General features: G+C 30.9%; 1 protein-coding gene across 4 annotated transcripts; it reads left to right on the top strand.

Moving 5' to 3' along the window:
- Positions 1-2,084: 2,084 nt before the first annotated feature.
- LOC124354733 (UDP-glycosyltransferase UGT5-like) lies at positions 2,085-17,988 on the top strand. 4 transcript variants are annotated; one of them, XM_046805396.1, is made up of 7 exons: positions 2,095-2,169; positions 5,733-5,852; positions 6,958-7,109; positions 7,220-7,903; positions 10,350-10,569; positions 14,847-15,066; positions 17,688-17,988. In XM_046805396.1, the coding sequence occupies exons 3-7, from the start codon at positions 6,960-6,962 to the stop codon at positions 17,965-17,967; spliced, it is 1,554 nt and encodes a 517-aa protein (XP_046661352.1). In that variant the 5' UTR covers positions 2,095-2,169; positions 5,733-5,852; positions 6,958-6,959; the 3' UTR covers positions 17,968-17,988. The 4 variants fall into 4 exon arrangements, with proteins under 4 accessions (XP_046661353.1, XP_046661352.1, XP_046661350.1 ...); XM_046805394.1 differs by having other exon boundaries at positions 6,955-7,109; XM_046805395.1 differs by lacking the exon at positions 2,095-2,169 and adding an exon at positions 2,198-2,528 and having other exon boundaries at positions 6,955-7,109.
- Positions 17,989-19,399: the final 1,411 nt, after the last annotated feature.

Here is a 19,399-nt window from a genome sequence, read left to right as displayed (position 1 = left end):
TTATAAACAACTGAGAAACCGAGGTCAGAAAAAACTTTGAAATGCTTTGAATAAGGTTTTATTTTAATTCTTTTTCAGAGGAACAATCATAACAAATCTTGTTATAACCATACGTTTGCGGCGTTTGTCATCAGGACGCAGAGCTTGTAACAACTGTAACTTGTATGGCTTCATAACCAACTGACATCTCAAAACACGTCAAATTGTTGTTCTAGGCACGATAAGTTGATTTTGAAGGACTACGTTGGAGTGCAGTTTGAAATCATGCTACATTTTCTTTAGGAACAACACAAGGGCAGCCAGGACTCTTTCCTTTACATACACATTCTGTATCTACAAACTGTCTATACCATCTGATAATGTTCCAGGATCAATTTGGTCCCTTAACGTCTTTGCATTGTAATCATGACACATAAAATGATTTCTGCTGTGGATTTCTGCTTCACGTACGAGATTCGCCCAAAGTCAATGTGTTTTGTGTGATATCCCGATAATCTGTTTACAGCCCATTCTTCTTTTATGAAAACACAGTTAACGGTCAGCAGTATCTCGGTATGTTACAAAACTAGTTGTTTCTGAGGATGTACCAAGACAACTTCATTTTTAAACAAGATGGGCCCCCTCACTGCAGTCGCCAAGTGCGTGAATATCTGAATAAAACTCTACCAAATCGTTGGATTGGTCATCAAGAAGCTGATGACTTAGTATGTCTAACCTGGGCTCCACGGTTACCGGATTTGACAATCAGTGACTTCTTCCTGTGTGGTCTCGCTAAAGACAACGTTTATGTACACCAACACTCCCACACAACCCGGAAGAGTTGAAGAACCGAATCTGTACTGCCGTAACATCAGTGACAAAGGACATGCTTGCCTGAGTATGGGAGTATATATCACTAAACAAAACTTACAATAACAAATAAAATATCTAGTTCAGACAACAAGATAATCTGATTATTTAGTTAAATATGAAAAGGGAAATAATAAAATAGTTCAATCACAATAACTCTACTAACATACAACTTAACATGATGAGTTAGATGTTACTTATTTTCTGGTGACCTAACCAAATCTTTTGTCTGAATGCTAATATAGCATACAGTAAATTAGAAATAACTATTTCTTATCAAAAGTGCAGATAAAAATGTAATCCATTAAGGAGTACCACCACATCCTTGGACCAGGTATCTTACTTCCCTGTCCTTTTGTGCAAGAGCCTCAGTGAGTGTGTGAGTGGGGCTTTAAATTTCAGCAGATTAATGTTTATTTTTTATTTAAACTCATCTTTAGTAAGTTAATCATAAGAATTCATAACTTTTTGAGATAAGATTGGATTCTTTGATATTGAATCATTTTTAGTATCTGATTTGATGTCTACAAAAATTATCATGGTGCATTTAAAAAGTTTTTTTAACTAGTTTTACATGTGTTGCGTATAAAATGTATTTCCTTGGAGTAATATAACCCATAGATTAATGTTTATTTTTATTTTATTTGTTATTTTTAACTATTAATTTAAACTGTCCTTTTGTTTTTATACTAATCGTGCTTCTAATGCTTAATATTTTGTACACATAGTTTACTTTGGCAAAAATTTTAAATAAAATTTAAGAATTTAAAAACATACTGGTAAAGTCACCATTCTGAATATATCGAAAAGTCTTCTAGTTCACATTGATTTTCTTACTACTTAATGCCCTTTGTACAGAGATTGTACAGCCTTTATGTATGCAAAGTAAATAAATAAGAGGGTTCCAATTTGAAAATTTTGAGTTGAGGGGTGGTTCTTTGGAATATAATTTTCAAAAATGTGAAATACACCAATAATTCGATTTTACAACTACTTATAAAACACAGTACTTTCTGTATATAGTTAACTCCCTGAATTTCATTTTTCTAACTTAACTGATCAAAACTTAGCAAGAGATGGACTTTATGACCATTCTGTATAATTATTTAACACATGTTACAATATTAAACAAATTTGTGACCATTACAAAGTTTATGATTACATTTTGTTGTTTAAGATAAGTTATATATTATTTGTGTTTCAAAAGAGCTTGTAGTCTTATCAGACTTCTGGTTAGATATAACATTATCTTACATGAAGCATCACCTGCCTTTGTGTGTGAAATTGATCATTCCATAAAAGATATAAGCTTTTTGTGTTGTAAGTACTGGTACTAAATGTGATTACATTGAAATATTAGTTTTGATTTCTATATGTGTGTGATGGTATCATAGTTCTAATTCAGAATGTGACAACGGCGCCCCAATTTTTTCTAAGAATATGTCTAAAATCTCTTTTGTTATAAATGTAATAATTTATATATTTTCGTACATTAAACACAAAATATACTAACTAGAAATACAGTATTAAAATTTATGGTGGAAAGGCCCACACTTTTCATAATTTTGTCTAGAACTTTAAAAACTTTTACACATGTTTGCTAAGTTTTTTTAAATGTATTTTGCTTCTTCAGTCTTTTACTGCACAATATCTTAGGGTAAACTATAAAGGAAAATCAGGTATGTTTATTAACCCATACTCAATACTCTTAGGGCAAATGTAAATTAATCAATAAAATAAGACATTTCTGACTTTTGAATTGAGTTTGAATTGAAATATTCTTTATTCATATTAATATATAAAAAGTACATTAATGTACTTCATTTACAATAAAATAACAATGATGTATTCTGACTAAGAATCATACAATAATAAATTGTGTATTGACTAATATTTTCTTACCTAAACAATACAGCAAAAACAAATTCAATAAAGTCTTATTTTACAATATTAAAATATCATCATCTCAAAATATACTTAAAATTTCATAAACAATGCACAGCTGTGCTTCAAACTCATCAAAATTATATAAAGTTTTGTTAATAAAGCAATCTTTTAGATAATATTTGAATTTTTTTAACACTTCATTTTTTATATATGTAGGAAAATTGTTTAAATATTTTGCACCAATGTAAGTTGTTTTCTTTTTACAAAGTTCCAGTTTATACGATTCAGTTGCTATATTGCCCTTTTGTCTAGTATTATAACAGTGATTGCTTCCTAATAAAGGTAGTTTGTAAGTTTTCACTAACTGAATACTGTAGAGAATACCTTGGTATACGTAATGACCATTAACTGTCATGATACCCAAACTAGAAAATTTATTTTTGACTGTATCATTCCAATTAAGGTCCAAAATAATATGAATACACCTTTTTTGTATTATTAGTGTACTATTTAAATTAAATTTTGATGTAGCTCCATAAATGTATAAGCCAAGCGTAATTGCAGGGTCTACAATATAAGCAAAATAAAGGAGTCTTAAAGTTTCACTTGAACAAATTTTTGACATTCTGTAAATTAAAAATAAACTGGAGGTAATTTTTTTAACAACTTGATCAACATGCAAATCCTAAGTTAAGTGTATATCAAGAACTTAAACCCAAAAATGTTGTTGTCACTACTCGATTTAACAATGTGTCTTTAAATTGTATTACTGGCTTACTGATTTAGATTATTTAAGAGAGAATACAATAAAATTAGTTTTACTTTCATTAATCAATATTTGATGTTCATTTAAAGCTGAATTTAAATGATCAAGAACTGTTAAGTATTTTAATTCCAAGTCAAAAAGATTTTAAGGCAAACCCTTTAAATAAATCAAGAACTAAAAATGGTCCCAAAATAAACCCTTGAGAACACCATGTTTAATTTCTAATAGTGGAGATGAAATGTATGTTACATATTGTATTGTTAACCTCATGACTAATTTCAACATACTGTCTCCTGTTAGTCAAATAATTCCAAAACCAGGCTGGACAATCTTTTTCAATACCAATAGAATTAAGTTCATCTGATTGTGAATTATGGCATACACTATCAAAAGCTCTGTTAAGATCTAAAAAGATCCCTAAAAATTTCTCTCTTCTATCCACAAAACTAATTATAGATTATATCAAATCAATTCCTGCCATGCAACTGATTTATTTTTACTGAAACCATGTTGATCAGGGTCATGCAAGGAATTTCTCTGCAAATAAGTAATTAACCGACATTGCTCTCTCAAAAATTGTTGAGAAGGAGCTAAGTAATGAATGACAAGGGGCAATAGTTATTTAGTTCTTTACACTCCCCTTTTTTGTATAATGGGGATCTTTAATCTACTAGGAAAGAGTTCATTGACAAAAGAAGAATTGACTAGATGAGTAGAGGTGAGAGCCAAGCTGATTGAGGCATATTTCATTACAGGAATCAGAACCTCTTCAAATCCTGTTGACCACTTATTGTCAAATAAAGAAATTATTTTCAACGTGTTCTCAGTTGACACTGTCGCACATTTAAATTTAAATAATATTGATTGTGGCACCATGAAGTAGAAATCCTTTCCAGTCTGTTGAGTTAGTTTGTGTATTACAGACAAATCCACAAATTCATTGAAAAAACTATTGAAAATGCAGCTTATTGTTTAGGATTCAGAATATAATGTATTATTACACTTAATTTCAACATTTATAATATTATTTTGCTTATTTTGGTTTGCTGCTGATTTATAATATTCAATGTAGTTTTACAAATTAATATTATCAGAAAACTTCTTAGACTTATCAAAATCTTCCTTTTTAGCTGTAATTATTTTGTTCTTGTAATTATTTTTACAGAATTTTAAATGTTTAGTCTACTTTTTATTCTTATCAACTCTAGCTGACTCAATTTTAAAATGTTTCCTTTTTATTATTTTACTTCTCTAGTAATCCAAGCTTTGTGACTTACTTTCAATCTTTTATAAACCTTAGCAAAACATAAATTATAATAATACATAAAAATATTAAAGAACACATCAAATTGAAATTCCACAAGTGCACTAAAAACATCTATCTAACTTTCATTGCTTAAATAACCATTAAACATTTCCATGTTGTCTTTAGTGAAATTTCTAAAATTTTTTAAAATTAGGTTTATTACTGTCACTTTTACTTAAATTGACATTTAAAAGCTTCAAGATCAATCCATCATGGTCAGATATTTGTGTGTTTACAGCATACACCCTCAAGGTACTGACATTAATGTTAGTAAACATATTATCTATAGCCGTTGGATAGATGGGTGTTGTAGCAAGTAGGAAAATGGACAGAAAGTAATGTTAGTGAATGATTATGACTTTTTGATGGGGTTTGGTTTTCTAGAGCTTTTCTTTATATTCACTCTCGGTTATTAGTGCAATTTTAGAAAGTGTAAACATTTTCAGCGCAGTGATAAATAAAAAAAGATTTGACAGAACAATAACCATTAAAACATGACAAAACTCATGTGTGGGTTTTAAATTAATCATATGGAAGATAATTATTTTACTATTATCTGCTGAATTATGTTTTATTGTTTTGTAATTTTTTAAAAATGTTGTCATTGCTAAAATGAGTAAATATGAAACATTTTCTTAAAATGAGATTTGTTAATGTATAATATGAAAAGTAAGTCTTGTTCAGTGCACATGTATGTGATTTTTTTCAAACCTGAGAAAATATTTGTAGAACACAATAAACTAAACAATTCGATTATAATTAAAATTCTTACAGTATGGTGTATAAATAATCTTCATTGTTAATTTTTTTTACTGCTAACATTTTTATAAAGGTTGTGATGCTGATATTTTAGTTAGTTAGCTTCAGTTGTTTTGTTATTGGAATGGGCGGTTTCTAATCAAAAGTGGCCTTGTCTAATACTAGGTTCAGTGAAGAAGCAGCATTCAAGGTCATAGTGCAGCTGATGAACTTGTTCCATGCATCTATTCATCCTTCTACAGTAGACTCCAGTTTGTTGAGTAGAGTCGTTTAACATCACTACAGGTTGTTTTCTATTTGTGTATGCTTTCTTATTTGTGTATGCTTTCTTACTTGCCATAATCAACACAATAATTTCTCTACCCTTTAAACTACTTTTGATTATCAAGGGTCATTATAATCATCATAGGGTCATCATATATTATTTTAGTATGCCATATATTTATAGTTAAACATTATTTTATATTAATATTTATTATCAATTTGTGCTTTTATATTTATTCATTTTCATCCTACACACACAGAAACACACATAGTTAGATATGTATCAATTCATTAGAATCATATACATCTAAAATATATTAGTGTAATTTACTAACAAAATGTTTGGAATATTTGTATTGTTTACTGTTTACATTTACTTGCATTTATAATTTTAATATTCGATTTACATTGTTGTAATGTAAATTAATTTCATGCCTCCAAATTGATGTTGTTATCTACTATATCTTACATATTATTTAAGCTGATATTTCTCTGTTAGATTCAATGTAAAATAATTAAAACTTTTGACATTAACAATGACTATAAAGTATAATTTAAATGACTATGATATATGATAGTGTATATTATTGCATTTTGTAATAGAGGAAGAGTGACTGACTATTCAACCCACTATAATAATATGGTACGGTATAGTTTTATGAAACCTCCTATTTTTCTTAAGAGTTGATTGCAGTGAACCAACCTGCAATTTTATCCCATAAGAACAATATTAAACTTTAAACACTTTGACACCTTTGTTTTATAAGAGATGTCTCATTTTAAAGACATGATTAATACATATCCAAATGCCTTTTAGTTATTCTTGTGAAGCGTATACTTTTTGAACATGTAAATGATAAAGTATAAAAAGTCTGATGTTTTTCTGAGTAATCATTAAACAAACTGACATGTGTTTGGATGGTATTAATTATACCTTAATGAGACATATTTCATAGTTATACAATTAAAAATAATGTTGTTAAGTGTTTGAGGTTTAGAATCAGCTTACTGGTCTAGGCTTCAGATCAAGATCGGCTCATAATTCATTACTACTTATCAATCTTACAAAAATTGTCTGAAACCCACTAATAAAAAACTGTATTAGTTATAAACTTTTTTTCAGAAGCCATGCAGTGGTTTTACATTCTTATGATAGTGACACAGTGTCTACAGAGTGCCACTGCTGCCAAGATACTTGCTCTGTGTGCCGTCGCCTCTCACAGCCATTCCCTCTGGTGTTATCAGTACATGGCAGCTCTGGCTGAGAGAGGTCACCAGGTATTTCAGTTTTACAGGATCACGTATTAAAACATATTTTTCTAGAATTATGTAATTTTTATTGTAATAAAATATTTAAGTATCTTTTCTACATCAGTTTGATTTTTCAGATTACAGTACTTGGAGTGGACAAACCCAAAATTAAAATACCAAACTTAACTACATTCATTGCTGAGGAAGTTTATGAGATTACTTTTTCGAACCATTCTGTCTCGGAATGGATGTCTGATTCAAAAATTGGACAAATGTATCCTGCTTTCAAAACTTGGGATGAGGCCTCATCCACAACGATACTGCATTCAAAAGCACTGAAAGAGTTAATAAGTCAAAAAAGAAACATAGCCAAGCCATTTGATTTGATTATTCATGATCATGGCAATGCTCATGCACTCCTTGGTTTAGTTCCTCTGTTCGGGAACCCACCACTGATTTTGGCAACTACCTTTGGCTCCCCACAATGGATGACGTTTCGAGCCGGTAACATCTTCAACCCTGCTTATGTTCCGAGTATGATAACTAGTGCAGACTATCACATGACATTCTACCAGAGATGTGAGAACTTGTTCTACTACATCTTCCTGGAGTGGTACACCAGATTTGTCACAGAGCCATTCCAAGATCAGTTGATGAGGGAGGTGTTCGGACCCAACTTGCCTCATGTGAGAGATATCGTCAAACAGGCCAATATCATCATTGTCAACCACCACTTTGCTCTGAATGGCCCAAGACCTGTCTTACCTGGTGTGGTTGAAATCGCAGGTCTTCATATCTCTGAGCCCAAGCCATTACCGCAGGTAATTAATTATCAGTTACTAAGGAATCAATCTAATAAAAAATATATTTTTCTGCTCTAATATTGAATTATCAGTTTTAACACACAAGCACTCGTACCCACAGAAAATTGCCACATTTATAATATTATATGATGGAGTTATGTTTTTTTATCAAAGAAAGCTAGGTAATCCTCAGTCAACTGTCTCTGCATGATCTTGAACCAGATTAATCACTGAATGATCTCACGGGTGTGCAGTTCCTTCCTAAACTCAAACACTACTCAATTGTGAGAAAATTGCCACCACAAGTACTGTCGTATTTTGACCGTGTGCTTGTGTGCATGCTATGGCATAATTTTTTAAAATTCAATAAAATCAATCTAATAAAAAATATATTTTTCTGCTCTAATATACTATACTATTATGCTCTAAAATACTATTTGATATGATGTGATTCAGAAACTTATTGTAGTGCGCATCTTATTTTCAATGTGTCTAATTTGTTTCAAGAAAGTAAAACACTCTCCCATCGATAGAAAAATTCACAGAGACACAGCAATCTGCTAACAGTGTGTGCCGAATAGTTAGGTGTAGTTAAATAAAACTACGATTCTGCATGATGCTGGGATAAAATTTATAAAATAATATTGTAGAAGAATATCAACACATATATTTAGAAAAGATACCCTGAACTCAAAAATATTGTTATATCATAAGCATTAACCCAACAAGGAAGCAATTAATCTAGCCTTTCTAGGACTGAATGTTTGAATTGATTTTGGCAAAAATGCATGCGTGTACTAAAATATTACAAGAATGAGTTTGTATACAGATAAATTAGTCAGTCTATTTGTTTGCTCTAAAATAGTGTTTGTTGTTTTCTCCAAATAATTTTTTATTAAATTTTTTCTAGTATATATTTACAAATTTGTTTAGTAAAAAAAATCCAAAAATCAAAAGCAACTTTCAATGTTCTATACTTTTTTCTTTATCTGTTTCAATAATTTTTTATTCAGAACAGCACAATTCATTTTACAGAAAAACCAATTTTTATTGGATTACTTAATTATAAAGCGTAATAACAAAAAATAAAAACTCACTTACATTTTTTTCACTTTTTGATAATTTTATGACAAGCCTCTGAATTAGTTGTCTGGGAGATGAGATAAAACGGTTTGTTTCATTAAATTGTTATTATTAAAAAGATAATTAAAATAAACTATTTACATTACATACAATGATCAATCATTTATATTTTATAATTCACTTTTGTGTTAGTATTTGAGTATTTTTGATATTTCAGTATCACTGTCCAAGAATCTGTCTACTTCTGAAGTACGCAAATTGTTTTGTTCCATGAGATAGGGGAAGAAGGAAAAACTCATTCAACAACTATAAACAGTTAAATACTAAACATTTAGAGCATGATACATAGAATGTAAGCAGAACATTGAAGTGACAAAAATTTAGTATATGACAAAATGAAAACAGTAACAAGACAAGCTATTAGTTGAGGTTCCAGTGTGCAAAAATTACGAATTGAAAAGAAAAATTGCTTATAAGGATGCACACGGGCACAAAACTGTGATCTAGCGAAAAACAAACAAATATGTGATCATTAGTGTCTAAAAAAAAGCACAACAAGAAATGCTCAAGCAAGTTCCCCGATGAGTTAATATTATGAAATTGAGAGACATTCCAAAAAAATGTGAGCAAATTGCTGCAGGAGTGCCATTATGGAAATATATAAGTGCATGTGCTTGTGTTTTAATGTACAAAATCTTATTTTTACAATGTACCCCAAATTCAATTGTTCTCTGAAATCATAATTTTCCTTCAATAGATATAAATTTAGAGAAAACTTGATTCCATTAAGCAAAAGTAAGAGAAGAGTTTAAAAGTATTAGTAACTAATTTATATTTTTGTGCACTTATGAGAAATTGACAATCACCCATATTTTGTTACGTATCTGTGTCTTTTACATTTTTCTTACAATACATAGAGAATGTTCTTTGAAGTCATGCTAACAAACAATGTCATGCTAAGATATTATGTACAAAAATTTCTTCAAAATCACACTCATTATCAATTAGGGACCTCTTAAAGTCTCAGATGTTAAATAGATAAATCATATGATTTTAAACAGTGGGTAAAATTTAATATTTAAACAAAATGTGGATTTATAAGGGCTTATTAGTGCAGATTTCAATTTTAACCATGACGAAATTTCCCAAGAAATTTTCCTTTTTTTAAGTATGCGCTTAAAATATATTAAAGAACAAACAATTTCATTCTGAATTATAGAATGAATCCTAAAAGTGTGTCACACGGATTCTGATTTACACCCTATGTAAGAGTGTAAAATTATACTTGAAAAAATATTTGCTTTTTAAAATATTTTATTCTCTTTTGGTGGCTTCAATTCAAGTAAAATCCACTTTCATTTATAATTGTTTATGATCTTAGGACTTGAAAGACTTCATGGATGGAGCGGAACATGGAGTGATCCTGATAAGTTTCGGTTCCAATATAGACTCAACCTGGTTTGCAGAAGGGTTTGAAAATATAGTAATCACTGTCCTCCAAAAACTGCCACAGCGGGTGTTGTGGAAATGGGATAAAGATCTTCCAAACATACCGTCCAATGTCAAACTGAGCAAGTGGTTACCTCAGAGTGATCTTTTGGGTACGTATTCAATTATTTAACATCCACAGATTCCTCAGGAATCTCTGGAACTACTGGATTAGAGTAAATGTTATATAAAGATTAATTTTACCTCTTGGGTGATCCCTAAAAAAATCACTTTTAAAATATTTAAAAACTTTTTTAACTATTAAATCTTTTCACTATCTGGAACTTGATAAGTTTAACCTTTAGTATGCTAAGTAATTATTTTAGGGTCTCTAGAGAGAATCAATATACTCCTGGTAATATAAGGTAGCCTGCCTATAGTGTACTAAGGTCACCCTTGGATGCTTCCATTGAGACAATATTGAAAACTTCTGAATTAAAAGCCATAAAAGTTTACACATTCATGTTACCTCTTAGAACTAAGTGCTTGGTAATGAAACATTTAGTTCTATATAATACTAGCAGTTACCCACGGCTTCACTCACAATTTCCTATTGGAAAACTGGGACATAGGAGGCATATTTATTTTGAATGTTGTTATTACTCTCCTGAGATAAATGATAGTCACTGAAACATATTCCAAGCTATATCCATTTAAGATTTAAATTTTAAAACAGTCTTTATATGCACCTGTGAAATAACACAAATTTCTCTCCAATATTCTATGATTTTTGTTATAATTGAATTATATTAGCCCAGTATGAACAGGAGTCATAAAGTCGAAGTCATTAGCTTTCGGTTAACACACATAAATGATGACGCTCAATGTAATTTTGAAACGGAAGTAGGCATATTTTAGGTACATATTATTACAGTGTTCATGGTTAAGAAATTCAGATGTTAAGCGAAATTATGTACGGTTTTTATGGTAGGCTTTGCGTGTGTGTATAAGCACTTCTGGATTGAATTAATTGTATTTCTGATGCCATGATTGAGCATGCCACACTTTGTTGTCCTAATCAAGAAAATATGTACGCATGCAGTTATGCAGTTCTGAGAACCATACTTCGGTAAAAAAACAACTAAGGTGGGTTTTATAACATTCTTTATATTTGTAGCCAACGTAAGATAGTAATTTTTATATCTGCATTACTCTACTGATCAAGCACAGGCATAGTTTATATTAGCTAAATTTTACAGTTAAAGCTGTAATTTTACTTCATTGTATTATCTGAATAGTAAAGTCTGTGCTCAACAGTGATTGCAGAAACGGTTGAAATAAAATGTTGTTAATACTTTTAAGCTTGCTCTATGTCTTCAAACTATAAAGAAATTTCAAAGTAAAAAAATTTAAAATGATAATTAAATGATGTAAACATATAATAATTGTTTTATCACATTATATTATGTTTACAAAGAACAGCTGATTAAATTTTACCAGGCTCTTTCACTTAATAACATATGTTTGCTGCAATGCATTTCTAATATGTATTTTTGTAACTTTTAGAGGCCAGTAAGGCGGAATCCTGTGAACATTTATGATATTTTAATGCTTAGTATCCTATTCCCGACAAAGAAAAACCCAAAAGTCATAAAAATCGGTCCAACCGTTTTCGAGTTATAAATTATGTAGCTAATACAACTTTCTTTTAAATATATGAATTTAGACTGTAGAATACCAAATTTCTTGGTGTTGTAGTTGATGAAGATTTTAATTAGAATAAGCATACTGATTATGTAATTAGTAAAATGGTTTCAGGATTGTATGTTATGAGGCAAATATAGAATTTATAGGTAGCTTAGAAAACCTGGTATCAATAAATTATTAATATGTTCACTCTTATTTAGCATATTTAAAAAGATAACTTATTAATACTTATAAACATTTTAATATGATTATGATATGATTTTAATATTATATGTAACAACTACAACACAAAATTTAGATAGGATATAACTACAATAAAGAGCAATTAGAAAATAAGGATCAGTAATTCAACTTTGTTGATCTTGCTATATTAACAGTCAATGCTTTGTATATTATGAGTATTTTAATATATTTTAAATTATTCCTAAATTTACAGTTACAAAAAAGGCATCAATATAATATCACTAATATAGTAGACAAACCACTATAATAGACAGGTACATTACCACAATCTAGATCTTTATAAAAAGGAAACTGAATTAATTGAAATAAATTCTTATATCACTTCTTTTTTTAATGTTCTTGTATGGAAAAAGACAAAACGTTTAACTACGACTGTGGCCAAGAGTCACACAAGTGCTGATGACATATATATATTCCTCGTGTTTTTCCAGTAATAACGAAGATTGTTCCGTCGTATTAGATGTATGAGGTGATTCAGACATCTTTGTCTATTGGCTTTGCGCCAACTAGCCCTTTGTTATTGGATCAGGGTGGGACAGAGGAGGGGGAAGATAATATACCACCACTCCCACCATAAGGACATGGGTCCGCTGCCACCCTACATGTCGTGAGTCACTCGTACAGTTACTGCGTTGTAAACATTCGTGTCATTAACACTTGAATTTATTATTTTCAACTTTAACTTTTTCTATTTGAAATACGTACATATCTATTTACCTACTTATATCACATAGTAGATAAGGACAGAGTGGCCTCGTATAACAACAAAGTACCCCTTCCCTCTCTACACTCTCTCCAAACAAACCCTGCAATATATAACTTTATGAGAATTCGTATAATTATACAATGTCTCTATCATAAGTTAAAAATATTAAATGATTTTTTTGAATTAGATAGCACATGAGGATATTTGGAACAAAAAAACCCCAGCCAGAGCAGAATACAGGTCTGAAATTAAGCCAGCATTTAAGGGGTTAAAATCTGTTTTTATTTGTGTTTTTTTTTACAAAAGGATACTCAGTTCAACTTACACTACATTCCTCTGAGGAATTTTGGGAAAATTAAAGAAAATTTTATCTTTCTAGAGCACTTTTTATTGTGTATATGTGTAATCTACAAAATTTAAATTTTTGGAATCAATTTATCAAAATATACAGTTTTTACCACGAACAGAAATTGTGTCAATTTTACAATATAATTATTGACTGTGCAAACAGAATTAATGATAATGTACCATATAGGAATTTAATGTTATTCAGTCTATTCACATTGAAGGAACTTAATTTTTGAATAGAAGGGACGTTCAACCAGCTAGGTGTGGAGTCTTGTCTTCAGTTTGTTCCCATTTGTTGTTTTAAAATTTCTTAGCAGGTAATTGAAGAATTTAACACCTTTATATGTTGGTTTTTTTCTCATATTGTGTTAGGTAGAGTGCTGGAACACTGTAGAGTTGAGCAATAAGCGTGTTGATTGAGTATAAATAAAACTGTGTAAATGTACATTTCCAGGTTAAAATGTGTAAATGGAAATATTCTTTGACCATTAGAAGTAAGGACTCTATATTTTAATCCAACTTTTATTGTTAATGTATATATATTTAATTTTATGATAAATACATTATTTAGCTACATAGCCTATTAAAATGCAGGTTTTTTTAAATTCAACCACCCACAGTACATGAAATAAAGGTAATGTATAGTTATTTTTATTGTCTGATGAAAACTGTATTAGTACTGCTTAATAAATACTAATATTAAACAAATAATAAATGCTTCTATAACTGTCTTCTGGAGAATCCTTTTCTGAATTATCCGAATGTTTAGTTAGAAACAATATCAAATTTGAACTTTCATTATAAATAATGGGATTCCTTTACTTTTCTTTTGAACATTTAAAAGAATAATTGAATCTTAAAATATTATTATATATGTGATACTTAGCTGTAACCCTGACATTGTTTGTACACATGCAACAACAAATAAAGAGTTATTATTACCACTGTTTTCTGAAGTAATTCTCTGTATAGTTGTACACTTTCATTCATAAAATAAAGAAATAATTGAATCTTAATCTTGAATAAATGATTTAAAACTTACGTGATGTTACCATCCAGTTTTGCAGGAACTTGGAATGTAAGAACTTATCAGTGATTATATCATACCGTTCTCTTTAAGCTATTACAGGAAATTCTAACAAAACCCCAAAATAATACACGCTGTTGCTAAAAAATTGTGCTTCTCCTATTAAAAACATTATTATTCCACCCTATAAAACTGCTAATATTTGTAAAACTTTTGTCAGCAGGAAATAGGACAATCTCACTCACATTGCTAGTTCTCCCATGTTAAACATTCTAGTTCAGTATGTTCCTTATCTCAGCTATTGATAAGTTCATTTAGAGAGTGGTTCAAGATAAGGGTTGGCAAAATTGGTTTCTTATATTCTACCCTTTTAACAACAAGGAGGTGTCCAGTTTTACCAACTGTTTTATTTCTTGCAGTGCACCCCAAAATGCGCCTGTTCATCACTCACTGTGGAGTTCTCAGCACTCAAGAGGCGATCTACCGTAAAGTCCCCATCCTGGGCCTCCCAGTGTTCTGTGATCAGATGGACAATGCTCACTTGTTGGTCAGACATAACCTCACAATCCAAATGAACCCTAGGACGATTACAAGTGAACAGTTATTGGAAGGCATCAAGGAAATTCTTTCAAATCCTATGTGAGTATTGGGTGGCTCTAACGGCAAAAGCAAAATGTTAATACTGTCATAATATTTATAATATACTAGCGGGCCCGGCGCGCTTTGCTGCGCATTTCAATAATTTTTTGCAAAAGTTGCCCGCGGCTTCGCACGCAATTTCCCGTTGAAAACAGTACACTATATTCACTTATTCTTTTTCTATCACATTCTAAACATTGCTGAGATAATTGATAGTCGTTCCATCGTGAGCCTCTTGGGCGTATTATGAAGGTATGTACCATATTCCTGCCTCTATCTAGCTGTTACCCACGGCTTCGCACGCAAATCTTAAGAACCGAAGTCCTTATATTACTTAGTAAATTTTTTTTTTTACTATAATAAATTTTAGATTAAATTAGTTATATCTCCGATGCCACGATTGAGCTTGCTTTGTTGTCTCGATCGAGAGAATATGTACACACGGAGTTTTGAGAACCATACTTCTGTCAAAAAAAACAACTAAGGTTGATTTTATAACATTCTTTATATTTGTAGCCAACGTAAGATAGTAATTATGATATCTGCATTACTCTTCTGATCAAGCATGAGCATGGTTTATATTAAATAAATATTGCAGTTAAAGGTGAATTTTTACGTCAAATTTGAATTGTATTATCTGGATAGTAAAGTCTATGTTTAACAGTGATTGCAAAAACAGTTTAAACAAAATTTGTCGTTTCTCTTAAGCTTACTCTATGCTTTAAAACTATAAGTGTAATATATGTTTACAAAGAACAGCTGATTAAAAATTTGAAAAGACGTTAACATATGTTTGCTGCAATGCATTTCTTATGGGTATTTCTGTAACCAGTGGGGCGGAATCCTGAATCGGGAAAGGGATGGGCATAGCTTATAAACCTTCTCCGTGGAAAAATACATATACGTACAAATTTTTCATCATGATCGGTCCAATAGTTCACGATTCCATAAAGGACAAACATACAAACATTCATTTATATATATATAGATTCATCCTTATACTGAATACAGATTATAGTATAGTAATAACTGAATAGTATAAAGTTTGTAATTGAATCCATAGCAAGTTGTTGCTGACAATTACAAAACATGTTTAACTTCTCTTCTACAATATCTAAAAATTGAGGTTAACATTTCCGAAAAACTTTTAAGGGTACAATTCTGAAATATTATACTGTATTTTGTAATAAATACTCAGGATTTAAACATATGTATGTATAACATGGAAGTGATACTAGTCCCATATATATGTGCACACCAATGGAATTTTTTATTTCTTCTAGATTAGTATTTTTCAGTCTTTTAGCCTACTTAGTTGTAGCTTAGAAATTACTTCATTCGCAATGCGATTAGTTTTTACAACCATCATTTCAACTATTTCATCAGTCAAATAATGCTCATAAAAATAAATAGGTTGATAAATTAAGTGAATTAAAATTAAATTAATAGACATTTTGCTTACTTTCATAAATTTCCCAGACCACTTCAGTATGCATGGTGTTTGCAGCATTACCCTACCAGAAGTTGTGGTGTTGGCACCATTAATGGCACATTCACTGTCTGATTGTTAGTACTGTATATATTGTTGACATCAAAGTACCCCTCTAAGCCTGAACCAGGAATAAAGGTCTAGTTCACTATCAATATCATCAGGTATGCCATAACTACCACTGACTCTAAACTATTATCGTTGCTCATACAATCGATTTCAAACCCATCGTTAGTGTCAGAGTATCCCATTCTATCAGTATAACATAACTTAGAAGAATGAAACAACGTGAGTTTGCACGGCTCTTCAATAAAAACGCACCATCTCAAACCTTTAATTCATAGAAATGGCGGAAGACAACACAGCTGAAACGTCTGGATTAACCGGAGGGCAAAAGCGGACAACATATTCATGCTGCCAACTGAGAGGGAAAACGAAATATCAAAATTAACAAAATTAAGTACTGGGTGTATTATCCAGACTGCTAGATTTTGTAGTAACATTAGTACTTGTAAACAATGGTGCCGTGCCAATACACAAAATGTTTGAAAAACATGATTCATTCAGATAAACCCTCACATCATTGTTATTAAGTAAACAGTGAAGATAAAAACCCCCAAAATTATAAGAATTAACTTTATAAAAACTTGGCATTCAACCGCTACAACATGATTTATAGGGTTGGTAGTTAACGTACTAAACAGTTTGATCATGCAACATAATTCTGCTGTTGTCAATTATAACAGTAAAAAGATGGAGTAGGCTTGATGTCTCCTTTTCTTCCAAAGGTTAAAACTTAAGCAGTTCAAATACTTCCCAAAACAATTTCAATTAAGCTGTCACTTTACCAGATGCCATTGTTGTATATGCTGTGAATATGACTCAGTAAGACATGTGGCATTTACTTCTACAGATCTCTTGATCAAAAAGCTAGTGTTGTTGCTAATGGGTAACTACATTGGTATACGTTCTTTTACAGGGGAAATTAAGTTTAATTAAATGTCACCATCATAATTGTGAGTATTAACTATTTTTCATGATCACTAGATGACACATGTGTTCTGCATCAAGACATCAGCTCTTCTCATGACACAGAGGGAAAAGTACATCCACATAACAGCTACTGTTTCAGGTACAAGAAGAACATGGAACGGATGGGTGACTTGATGACAGACATGCCTCTGACCTCCAAACAGCAGGCAGTGTTCTGGAGTGAGTACGCCATCAGACACCAAGGAGCACCACATCTACGCTCAGCTGCTGCAGACATGTCCTGGATTCAGCTGCTAATGTTCGATGTCATAGGCACTGCCTTCTTGATATTGCTGGTTATTCTGTGGGTAACTAAGGGTCTCCTTTCACTTATCATGAAAAAAATTGGTCTTTATAAGCCCAAAAATAAAAAAGATTGAGTTTCATGTGTTTAATTTATATTCAATTAGTTTTTATTCTAACCAAAATGTTGATAAAATATTTCAATTATTCTGAAGAACATTGAAATTTTTATTCATCATTTTCCTTGGTTTCTCAGACTAATTTTATCTGTAGAGGTATGGAGGTTAGGAAAATCATTTGATAAAAACCCTGTTTCAAATACTTTTTGAATTACTATCCTTACTGAGAAACCATTGCAAAGTACTGAAAACAGAAAAATGTGAAGTAGTGAAATGTGTCTGCTGATTTAAATGAAGGTGGGTTGTTGTCATGAATCACATAGCCAATTTCTGACTAATCTTTCTTAACCATGCATTTAATGTAGTTGTACAATACCCCTTCAAAAGTTGAGATGGGCCCATATGCTCGATTTATAGTATGCACAACCTTTCAACCGTATCGATTCAAATTTATCACTGGAGAGGTATAAACACTTCCTAGCATTCCACCGTACAGAGAAAGTTTTACACGAAAGCAATTTTTGTCTGAATATATTTTTCAGACAAAAGTGATGATCATATAATTGTTGAACCCCACAGCATTGACGCAGAAAGATATAAAACACTTGCTAGTATTCCACTGTACAGTGAAAGTTTTACAAAAAACAATATGCTTCTCAGACAAAAGTGATCAGTATATATATATATATATATATATATATATATATATATATATATATATATATATATATATATGTTGAACCCCATAGCATTGGTATAAACACTAACTTGGATTCCACTGTACAGTGAGTTGTACACAAAAACCAATATGCTTCTCACACAAAAGTTATCAACATATTATTGATTGTTGAACCCCTAAGCATTAGAAGACCAAGTAGCATTTGTATTTCACATTTTTAGACGCCAACCATATCACAAATAGCTCATCACATCCTTGTTTGCAATGATATTTTCAGGGGAAAGCTGAATTCTGGTTCCTAGAAGTTGAACTGTTTTAAAAAAAATTTGGGATAGTAACTTGAAACAGAGAGTTTAAAAGATCCAGTGCATTGGGGTAATAACAAAATTACGGATTTTTGCTATTTTTGGAAAATTTCCATAGTTAGTAATCCAAATGTCCATAATTTATTGTCTTAAGTCTTCTATTATACATGAGCTTTACACAAAGAATATAAACCATAGTTGTTATCATACAAAAGCTATTTTCTGCTAGATTTTGCTAGCTTGGTATTCGTTATTTATGATGATTTCTTTAACACTTAAGACTAGTCTCTCCATCACTTATTCATAATGCACACTAAGTAAACTCAAGAGACCAAAAAGTAGCAGAAGAGATGGTCCTAAGAAACAATTTGTGTGTTAGTTCAAAACTTGTTATATTTTACTTTAGACGCCTCATGATACCATCAGAACAGTTAACAGGACTGCTAAGAAAGTCCTCAAGGACATG

The sequence above is a fragment of the Homalodisca vitripennis genome, chromosome 2 (assembly GCF_021130785.1).
Source record: "Homalodisca vitripennis isolate AUS2020 chromosome 2, UT_GWSS_2.1, whole genome shotgun sequence".
NCBI classification, from domain to species: Eukaryota; Metazoa; Arthropoda; class Insecta; order Hemiptera; family Cicadellidae; genus Homalodisca; species Homalodisca vitripennis.
Note: the sequence above shows the minus strand (reverse complement) of the source record. Positions and strands in the feature narration are given on the sequence as shown.

Excerpts from the sequence above, each read along its gene's own strand:
- LOC124354733 (XM_046805397.1), top strand. The coding sequence starts at position 6,960 with ATGCAGTGGTTTTACATTCTTATGATAGTGACACAGTGTCTACAGAGT. Across the intron at positions 7,110-7,219 it reads TGGCTGAGAGAGGTCACCAG|ATTACAGTACTTGGAGTGGA; the intron begins GTATTTCAGTTT and ends TTGATTTTTCAG. Across the intron at positions 10,570-14,846 it reads ACCTCAGAGTGATCTTTTGG|TGCACCCCAAAATGCGCCTG; the intron begins GTACGTATTCAA and ends TATTTCTTGCAG.